Source organism: Sinocyclocheilus rhinocerous, unplaced genomic scaffold (assembly GCF_001515625.1).
Source record: "Sinocyclocheilus rhinocerous isolate Xijiao unplaced genomic scaffold, SAMN03320098_v1.1 scaffold2899, whole genome shotgun sequence".
Lineage (NCBI taxonomy): Eukaryota > Metazoa > Chordata > Actinopteri > Cypriniformes > Cyprinidae > Sinocyclocheilus > Sinocyclocheilus rhinocerous.
In genome coordinates this window covers 138,711-149,169 of record NW_015624228.1, presented here as the reverse complement: position 1 = coordinate 149,169, position 10,459 = coordinate 138,711, and the positions used below count along the sequence as shown (strand labels likewise).

Below are 10,459 nucleotides of genomic sequence, written 5' to 3'. Positions count from 1 at the left end.
CTAGTGTTTTTGTGCAAAAAAAAAAAAAATTCTGCCTGAATATTCACCTATATGCCTATATTCACCATACTTTATGCATGCCAAACACAATATCACCAATTTTTAAAAAGCATTATGAAAAAAATTACAAGTACAGAAATCTCAATAACAAAATGTTTATTCCAATATCAGGAAAAATAATTTCTATCTCTACACAGGATTAACGATCTACTGTGTTAATTTATTTAAATGAATTTAAAACTGTTAAAATTATTTAACATTGTATTAACATTTAAAAGAATCAACTAAAATTTAAGCAACAATGTGATTAACGGATTATTCATTCGGTTATTCAAGTTCTCCATTCTATTAAAATTGGGGCTACTCGGGGAACAGACACTCCTTGCAGGTGAGAGACCCATCATCATCTATCACACCATTATTTCCGCACATGTTTCGTGATACCAATGTCTGCAAACCACACAGGACAGCCACTCTTCGGCACGTTTGGGATCGCGCGTGCGTGCGTGTGTGTGTGTGTGTTTGTGTACAGAACATTGTCAACTGGCTTGGGCGCAGATCCCCCTTCTGCTCAGTGGTTTGAACCATTGTATATACTAAACTAACTGGGAATTTGGTAAATGAAATTAACGGTTTACTTCATCCTGATACCTTTGCTATAGGAATAAGTTTCCCAAATTCTATCTCTGTAGCTCTAGCTAGCTGGTTTAGCTAGCGGCGAGCTACTGTGAACTTGCTAATGCTAATGTTACAACCTCCTCCTTGTTGGTTTCACGAGAGAGAGCGGGAGGCTGCCGCTTGGTTTGGACCCATATGACAGTAGATTGAAATATTAATGTTTTTGTTTGTTAGCATGAATTAATCTTTAAAAAAAACAACACACATCTTAGTAGTAGTCTCTCCTCCCTGACTTCTTCCCTTCTCATTCTCTCCTCTGTCCTCTAGTGATGCAAAGTCTGATTCATTTCCACGAACCGGTTCTTTTCGGACAGATCGGTTCATTGAACAGGTTCAAAAAGCCGATTAATCGGTTCCTGACGTCATCAAGCAATGATGTCACGACGCATTTCTTTTCTAACAACTCAGTGCCACGTTGTATCAATGAAACATTCAAAAAGTATAAAGAAAGAACATACCTGTCTTATAAACTGCTTGATTTCGCTTAACTTAAAATATGATCTGCATTAGGGCTGCACGATATTATCGTTTCAGCATCGTCATCGCGATGTGCGCATGCGCAATAGTCACATCGCAGGAGGTGCGATGCAGGGCAAAACATACATATTTTGTTTGTTTGATTCAAAAGAGAAAAAAAACTTGCACAATCTATATTTTCCTGATATGAAGTAATTAATTCTGATTTAAGGGTTATTAAAAAAAACTATTTACAAATCACACGTTTGTTGCTTCACGTTTTTGACAAGCAGTCTCTTGCGTGCGCATGGTGAAATTAAAGAGGAACGGGAGAAAAGCACCGAAATGGACGATTTGGTCGCAAAAAGAAACGCATCGTCAGTTATTTGGAAATATTTTAGCTACAGAAAGGATGATGTTGACCAAAAACAGGTACTTTGTCGGGAGTGCCGTGCAGTTGTTGCCAACTAATTTGTTTGATCATTTAAGTCGGCACCACAGAGCTCTGAATGACGAGTGCAAAGCCGGATCTGATTGCCGTCCAAAGTGAAAAACTATTTCAGATGCGTTTGCCAGTGTTACACCATATGAGAAGGGTTCCAAGCGGCAGAAAGATATCACGGATGCGATAACATTTCACCTTGTGAAAGACATGGTATCAATTAACATGGTTACCAACCCAGGTTTTACAAACACCTGACAAGCGTTATGTTATACCATCACGCACTGATTTTTCTCAAGTTGCCATCCCAGAGCTGTACGACAAGTGGAAACTGAGCTATCACAAGTTAAATATTATGCAGCAACAACCGACTTGTGGTCCAGCCGAACAACGGAGCCCTACATAATCTGACCATACACTTTATTGATGAGGACTTCCACTTGCAAACAGCATTTTCCCCGGAGGATCATACAAGCGATATGTTGCACTACGTCAATAAGAAATATAAAGATGATGCCACTCAGGAGCTGCTAGATGTGGCTTCTTGTTTGGACCCCCGATTCAATATGGACTTCATCAGTGCAGACAAGCCCAGAGTGAAGGCCAAAGTTGCATCAGAGATGATGGAATGCCAGAAGATTTTGGCAAGCTGCAGCACTGAGGTGGAGCACGAGATTGCTGAAACATCCCAGGCAAAAAAAGCCAAGAAGTCCTTGGGAAGTTTCTTTAAACTGAGCGGAGCTGCAGCAAAGGGTGATTCCTCTGTGACCCTTAAAGATGCTGTGGAAGCAGAATTAAGCAACTACCTGCTAACACCTTCTATAGACGAAGAGCAAGATCCACTTGCATGGTTGGAAAACACATAGAGTAAGCTTTCCACATCTCGCCAAGCTTGCCCGCAAATATCTTCCTATTCCCACTACAAGTTCCCCGTCAGGGCGGGTTTTAAGTACAAGTGGCAACATAATCACTTGCCAACGTTCAAGTCTCAAGCCTGCAATGGTGGATAGACTGGTATTCTTAGCCAAAAACCTCGAAGCTTGAATGAGCAAATTAATGCATACAGAAGCAAATTGGTATTTGAATATTTATATTTACTGTATGCAACAGTTGTGAGAAAGAAGCCAGCTTTATTTTTTATACAGTTGTTGAAAAGTTTATTTAATCTTTATTTGTTAGCTATGATGACCAACACTTGTTTTACTTTGTCACTGTTGCTAAAAAAAAAGTCTGCAAAACAAAATAATTATTCTGATATATGTTATTTATTATAAGTTAATTGTTAATTACTACAGCAAGAATAGCTGCTTTTTCATTTTTCAAATTTTGTGACAAAAGATGTTTACTACTTTTCTGTTTTCAAAAAAAGGTTTGTAATTGTTGAATAAAATGTTAAATTACTTATAATTATCACATTAGGAAGTTAACATGAGTGACCAAATGTGTCCTCTTTAGTGTAGTGCTCTGTTTTAACCTGGAAGACATACATATATATATATATAGCCTCCCACTGTATCGCTTCTAGACACCAGACTGCACTTCATTCACAAATGAGCTCCCTTGTTTTAGGTCAAGAAGCAACATTCATTATTAATATGATAACATGTTAGCTCTTCGATTTGCCTGAATTGATAGTGAATAAAGTGAGTCAAACAGTGTATTAAACAATGCAAAATAAGGCAATAAGTAAAAAGTCATTTTTCAGGGTTTTATATTATATTTATTTTCCATGAAGATGCCTACAAAATCGCCCCAATTATTCTAGAATTATTCATTATTTAATTTTTGAGCAATTTAAGACATCTGATGAACATTCCCACCTATTGCCTCATCCATGAGGTTGCACCACTTCTATGTTGCTGCAGTGGACTCCCCTGATTCAGTCCCAACTCCACTGGGTGGCTTCCTTAGCTCCTAAAAACATATTTGATGTAATGGTATAATTCAACCTAAAGGAGCTACAAAAATACCACACATAAATCCATGTACAAATGCTCTGACTGCATATATTCATTTATTTAATATGGTTGGATTTCATTAGTCCTACGTGTTATTGTAAGGAAAATACAGATCAACACCTCCATTAGAAATTCAAATATTAAGTTGAGCATACTACAAAAACCACCAATGAGAATGTTCTAGGAAAATTTGGAAAAAGCAATCTTGAAACTTACACCCAACCAATCTGGGCAGCGGCCAGAAAGTAGATGGCTGTTGGCATTTCTGTGCGTTATAAGACGTGTAACGTCCTCATACGTCACTAAAGCAGTAATAAAGCCATCGATTCATTCTTTTCTGAGGTAAAAACTATTCAAAATGCTACAATTTGCTCAATACATGATTACGAATATAAAACTCAATCAAGCTAGCTCCCGAACAGCCAAAAACATTTACCATTTAACCGGAGTTTGTAGCTAAAGAGAACAATTTTGAGAGAACAAAACCCATTTGGGCTGTTGACTTTCATGAAAATTTCAATGTTGCTTCAACATACATCAAACTTTAAACATTAAATCTCAATCAAAATGATGGTTTGTCTGGGCCATCACGTCCCACTCTTTATTTTCTCATTCATGCATGTTTCTTTATTACTCTTAGGTGTATATAACGTGGATATATTTGCATACCGCGAAATAAATGATGTAGCAGAATCTCTAACAATAGACACTTTATACCGTGGTAACGATATCTACCATCATACCGCCCAGCCCTACTGTCGACGTGCATCTCTGGCATCTATTTATGGACTCGGTGAAGCACTACGCTATTTCATGACATCCATATGTTCAGATTGGTGTGTTTAGACATGTGCTTCAGACACCAGCTCACACAGTAGTGTTCCCATAGCGTCAATGCCAAAATAATATCTTATTTGTGTTACTGTTAGATTTCTATGGAAGATTTCCGACCTCTCAGATGTCGAATCCTTCCAGCAAATATCCATTTTGTCAAACAGTAAAACCTGTCAACAGCAAGTCTTGTCTGGTAACCAAAGCAAATTTGACCAGAGCAGAAAGCAGGAGACAAAGTGATGGTTTATTGAATAATCTTAGTATGTTTCAATGCTCAGACTTCATCTAATCAGTACAAATCCAACAAGTGTTATTTTGTTACGAAACCCCACAATCATAAGATAGAAAGGAAATAAGTAATATAAAAACATAAAATGACATAATAAATCAAATGACAACTACATGAATGACTAATGATTATAAAAATTACATTTGTTTGCATGTTTGCAGATGGTTGCTCTCTTGAAGTAACACACACCCACACGTCGCCGATGAGAATCCCTAAATGCATCACATTTCAATTACCGTGAATGGTGATTGCATATTTATTTGTTTTTATTTTGTATAGACATCCAATTCTTGGTGTAAGTGTATAATACTTTGTATTATTTCCATCCAGATGACCATTTTCACTAAAATCCTTACAGTTACTGTAGCAATGATTTTGTTTATGGAGTTATGTTGTGATGTGGATCCAAATAGCCCAGTTAAAAAGTATATATATATATATATATATTTCCCACGGATGTTCTCTCAGATTGCCACGCTGTTGGGGATTCTGTCTGGAGACAGATACCAATAGGGCAATTTCAGTTTTTCATTTCGGCTCTTGATGATGTTGGTCACTTCAACTAATTTCTCGCGGAAAGTCTTAGTGGCTTCCAAGGCTGGTTGGTCAGTGAAGTAGTTATCTGGATACACACCTAAAAACAGCTGGGGAGAAGATTTGGACAAAATACTGTTTTCTTTGTTTTGTGTTGCAAGTATATTCAAACTAGTTATGAATAATCGGTCATCAAACCTCTTCGTCCTGGAACTGACTTAGGGCCCAAACTGCTCCTAGATGCCAACTGGCACGTCCACGGTCCGGCAGACTCTCCATGATATACTTCATATCCACCTGGCCCTTCTGTGTGGGAGGAGGCTTCCTCATGGTGGAAGGGCTGTTTGGGACCCAGGCAAACCAGTCGTACTGGAACACAGGCAGGCACACAGATATCAGCCTATAGATGCTAACCCAGGCATAGTTTAGATTCATCCAGAAAAGTCTTTGTAATCCCACCTGTCCGAAGTTGACAGCAGCATGGTGTGCTGAAGCTGTGAAAATCACAACAGTCAGGTACTCGACCAACTGCTCCCGAGTTTTCAGGGAATCTGGAAACTCTGTGAACATTGGTAACATTTTGAACTTGATATGCAATGAAATGTGACTTTGTACGCCATGCAAACACAATGCATATGCAATCATAAGAACATGCACACTTATAGTAAATTGATCCTGTACTCACCACAATTCTGGGGACAGTACTTCATACCGGAGGAGCAGACATCTTGAACAAATGCCTGGATCTCCTCGTCCTCCTGAACGGACTCATCACTGCCATAGTAGATCCTGACCACATCAGAAACGAAACTGGAGGAAGATCAGCAAATTCAAAAGTAAATCCTGGCGTCAAATGCTTTACTAATGACTTCATTGTCATTAAATCTCACCAGTAGCATTTGAACATCTGTACATTTTTGTGTATTTTATCAGTTACCTTTTCACTGCCTCCCAGACCATCATGCCATCATCTCTGTAGTAGTAGTCGGGCAGGTCGTCCTTGTTGTCCGCTCCTCGAGCTTTCACGGACTCAGGGAAGCACAGGGACTTGTAGGTTAAAGTCTTCATGGCCTTAAGAATCACTTCGACAACTGCAATTCCACCGGTGCCGTTAGCCTTTGAGGTAGGACACTAGTGATTATTTTTCTGTCTCAGATTACATCTTGTAAATGCTTGTTTAAAGAAGTGCAGTGAATTTGAAGCCAGAGCCTACAGCTAGTAGGGGTGTGGGGAAGAAAATCGATGCAGCATAACATTATATTCAAGTCTAATGGGGTTTTGGTTTTGGGCTGTTGTAGCACCTCTACATATTAATATTTAATTTACGTCAGTACCATGTGAAAAGTGAAAGGAATTATTAAGCATGTCAAATTTTTTATCTCTTAAAACTTATGTTAACTCCATCTCCCATAATGCTGTACTGGACTCGTTTGTGATTTCCTGGTTTCTTCATGTCTGGTCAGTGCATTTGATGCACAAGGAGGTAGGAGGTATTGATCAGGAGGTTTTGTTCTCTTTGGGACTGGTTTCAACTGTCCACCATGGTCCTGCAGCAAAACCCCACCCAGACCGCAGTTGCTGGCATCTGTACTGATGACTGTGGGCTTCGTAACATCATAGAATGCAAGTACGGGAGCTTCTGTGACGACTAGGCGTTTTACATTTACAATATGGGTTAACTCACCCAGGAAGTTTATTACATCGCTGCAGCCAAAAGACCCCTTTTCCAGCATTTGTGGCACTCAGCACTTTTCACTAGACATATTTCCCCTTTTCAATGATTCTTCCCACATCTTTTACATTTTAGCTAAATGATTTGCATGGTTTTATATGTTGCTAAATCACCTATATGTATCACAAATATTTGTAGACCTGGATACATTTGCTTTGATGTAACAACCATTACATCTGTTATGCTAAAAGTTGACTTTGACAAGCCAAAAACCGTTTTTAAAGTAAATGGGTGCCTTCCATTCCCCCCATGTGTTTCTCCTTATCACAGTGTGGCAGAAATGATGGGTGGTTCCAAAATACATGGTCACATGACAGTAAAAGTGTACAGTTGTGACAGGATGGATTTTACCAATACTGAATTCGAGATTCCTATCCTGTAATAAAATAACAAAACTCACTAATCTGAAGATAGGATCTACGAGAAAAAGCACAGAACAACAGCTGGCCCAATCTCATCTCATCCCCCCCATGCTGAGTTCCTGACTCCTCACACCCTCTCCTTCCCCTCAGGTCGCAGTCAGTCATGCAAATTTCACAAATCTATTGTTTCTATGTGTGGTCAATGTAAATACTTCAGGTGCGACTGGTTAGGTGGTTTCACTCTCGCATCAACAGAACAGGCAAGAATAAACTAAACAAAACCTGTTCTTCTGATGTGGGAGATGCCCCAATAAAGATCTTTGATAACCATTTGTTTTCATCCCCAAAACTTGGTGTGTGACCTTTTGGGTTACGAGACCCTAACAAACCAAAAGGTCTTTGATGCTTTTACAACTGATTTGAAGATTTCTCTGTTCAGGTCTGGGTATTTACGCGAAGTGACAAAACACTACTTTCTACGATTACTACGATTCGCTACGATTCTGTAGCCAGAAAGCCAGTAGTATGGAGTGTGTCCACACACTCTATACTATGTATTTTCCTGAAGTCAGGTATGCATCCTTTACTCTTAGAGTTATCTTTGAGAATTTGATGTCTTGTATTGATTTGATATCTTTGAATTGACTGTGTAATTGGCATAATACATGTTTACCTGACTGATAATAAATTGTTACATTTGATTTATTCTGATCTCTTCTGAAATCATTTTTCAAGTAGATTAATGTATAGTGGTATTTCCGCAAATCTGCGTTCAGGACGGATCATACTGAAGCACCAATGGAAGAACCATGGGGAACACCATTAGGGGCTTCTGATTTCTGACTGTCACTGGCTTAACCAGGTGTAGCTCTCGTGGTTATAGGGACAAATACACAGGGTGTAGCTCACTTAAAGGTATTATACCCACTCTGCATCCTCCGAGTAAGTTCAGAACTGACGAGTTGCGCCAAAATGGCGGATCAGCAGCCAAGCGCTCACTCATCGTCTCAGGTAAGTGATTTTTTTTCTTTTTCAAATTCGGACATGTTTAAGGGTTAGTTATCACTAATAACAGAGAGGATTTTGTCTAAGTAATATTAATGTCAGAGTAATTTGACTTACAGGGACCGCTGATGACGCACTTACTAGAATGCCTCAGGTCACGAGTAAGTGCCGTTTTAGATGGCCATCAGCTGGACTTGGACTATTTTCAGTATGTTATCAATCAAGAAGTGTTTATTTTGTCGTCAGCCTCCACTATCTTTGATGTGCCAAATTATATTTTGGAGACCCTCATGGATCTACAACAAAAAAAATCATGCAGCTCTTTCCCAAGAGGTGGGCCCAGTTCTTAAGAGGGAATGTGGTGGTGGACGAGGTCAACCGAAGTTTTTTGTTTCCGAGGAAATGCTGTCCCGGCTCATTGAGATGTCTTTACCAGTTTCTTGTATTGCGAACATTTTAGGAGTAAGCCATTCAACAATCTTCCGCCGAATGCGTGACTTGGGTTTATCTGTAAAAACTACGTATAGCACCATATCTGACAATGAATTGGATAATGCCATTTCGGCCATCAAAAGAAGACTACCAAATGCTGGATATAGGATGATAAAAGGCTGCCTGCAAGCAGACGGACATAGAGTTCAATGGAACCGCATAAAAGAATCCATGCACAGAGTGGATGCCCCTGGAATTTTGGAAAGGATGACACAGCTGGGGTGTATTGTCAGGAGGTCATATTTTGTTAAAAGTCCATTGTCCTTAGTCCACATTGACACGAATCACAAGCTTATAAGGTATTGTCTTATTGCATAACATTACACTATCATAGGTAATATATTACGTTTAACATTGTTTTACTTTGAAGGTACAACATCATCATATTCGGTGGGATAGATGGGTTCTCACGAAAAGTAAACAGCTTTTTATCTAGCTCTATCCATCTCTATCTGTCTGTCTGTCTGTCTATCCTCAGTCTGATTCTATCTATCTATCTATGTTTAAATGATTCAATGCAGGGGTTCTCAAACCTCTCCATGCAGTACCCCCTGCCCTGCACATTTTGTATGTCTCCCTAATCAGACACACCCAATTTAGTTCTTGCAGTCTCTACTAACGAGCTGATGAGTGGAATCAGGTGTGTTAGATAAGGGAGACATACAAAAGGTGCAGGGCAGGGGGGCTTCCAGGACAGGTTTGGGAACCACTGATTTAATGTATTCCATTTATTCTTTTTTTGGTATAGATCATGTACTTGGAACCAGCAACAAACAACCGTTCAAGCACCGCCTTATCATTCTTTCTCCAGTCTGTGCAAAATCATGGCTGGCCTTCAAAGTAGGAGAAAATTGTTTTTCTGCTCCTCACTTCCTTGCATTTAGTTAAAACCCTCATCCGTCCCTCAGGTCATTTTGACCCAAAACTGATTTTCAAAAAAATTCTAAAAATCGTGTGTTGATCGTACCGGTCCAAGATTTATTTACTTTTGTCACACTTGCACCGGGAATACACACACACACACACAAAACTGAGTGGATTCAAGGAGTTTAAATGGGTGCAATAAAAAAGGTAACAAAAGTGTCCCTCGCGGGTCATTTTGACCCACATAGGAATGAATGGAATTTACAAGAAAACTGCGTTTTTTCATATTTATATTTTAAATATATTTATATTTTTAAAAAAATTATATTTCATATTTATGAAATTGTATGGATATACATATGTTTACATTATAATTCAGTTAGAATTGTTTTTGTTTCAATATATATTTGAATCCATAAACAACCAAATTGAAGCCTCAAGATTATCTAATTTCTCCTTATGGACTGTCATGTTTAACTTGTTTTGCTCAGTTTAAAATCTCCATAGGATCCTATAGGCCCCTCTAGTGGCTGTAACCATAAAAAGCAATTTATGTCATTTTTCCCCACCAGATGGCATCAGAGACACAGTGACTCAATTCCAAGGCCAGCTGTTGGTTTTTGATAAAACAGGACTGAAATTGTCTTTATTTGTTTTTTGGCGAAATAATGTACGAAAAATGCTTATTTGCTTATATTTTAATAAAAATATCCAGAATAAAAGGTAAATATAATAAAAATCAGCAAAAAATATTTAGAAAAAAAATTATGAAAATAATCAATATAAGATTTCTGGACCAAAAAAAAAAAAAAA

At 38.5% G+C, this 10,459-nt stretch overlaps 2 protein-coding genes across 3 annotated transcripts in view; one reads left to right on the top strand and one right to left on the bottom strand.

The window, feature by feature from the left end:
- Positions 1-4,847: 4,847 nt before the first annotated feature.
- LOC107739868 (arachidonate 5-lipoxygenase-like) lies at positions 4,848-8,108 on the bottom strand. Its single transcript, XM_016552091.1, has 6 exons — positions 8,082-8,108; positions 6,129-6,322; positions 5,877-6,001; positions 5,651-5,751; positions 5,390-5,560; positions 4,848-5,301 (listed from the first exon to the last, which is right to left on the bottom strand). Exons 1-6 carry the CDS (start codon positions 8,106-8,108, stop codon positions 5,122-5,124), a joined length of 798 nt encoding a protein of 265 aa, XP_016407577.1. The 3' UTR covers positions 4,848-5,121.
- A 143-nt stretch (positions 8,109-8,251) lies between these two features.
- Positions 8,252-10,459, top strand: part of LOC107739874 (uncharacterized) — a 3,487-nt gene continuing 1,279 nt past the window's right edge. The window contains exons 1-4 of one of the 2 annotated variants that reach the window (XM_016552104.1): positions 8,252-8,296; positions 8,410-9,081; positions 9,153-9,198; positions 9,531-9,622. In XM_016552104.1, the coding sequence (XP_016407590.1) occupies positions 8,468-9,081; positions 9,153-9,198; positions 9,531-9,622 (752 nt within the window). In that variant the 5' untranslated portion in view covers positions 8,252-8,296; positions 8,410-8,467. The remainder of the gene's footprint in view (positions 8,297-8,409; positions 9,082-9,152; positions 9,199-9,530; positions 9,623-10,459) is intronic. The other variant, XM_016552114.1, reaches the window with a different exon arrangement.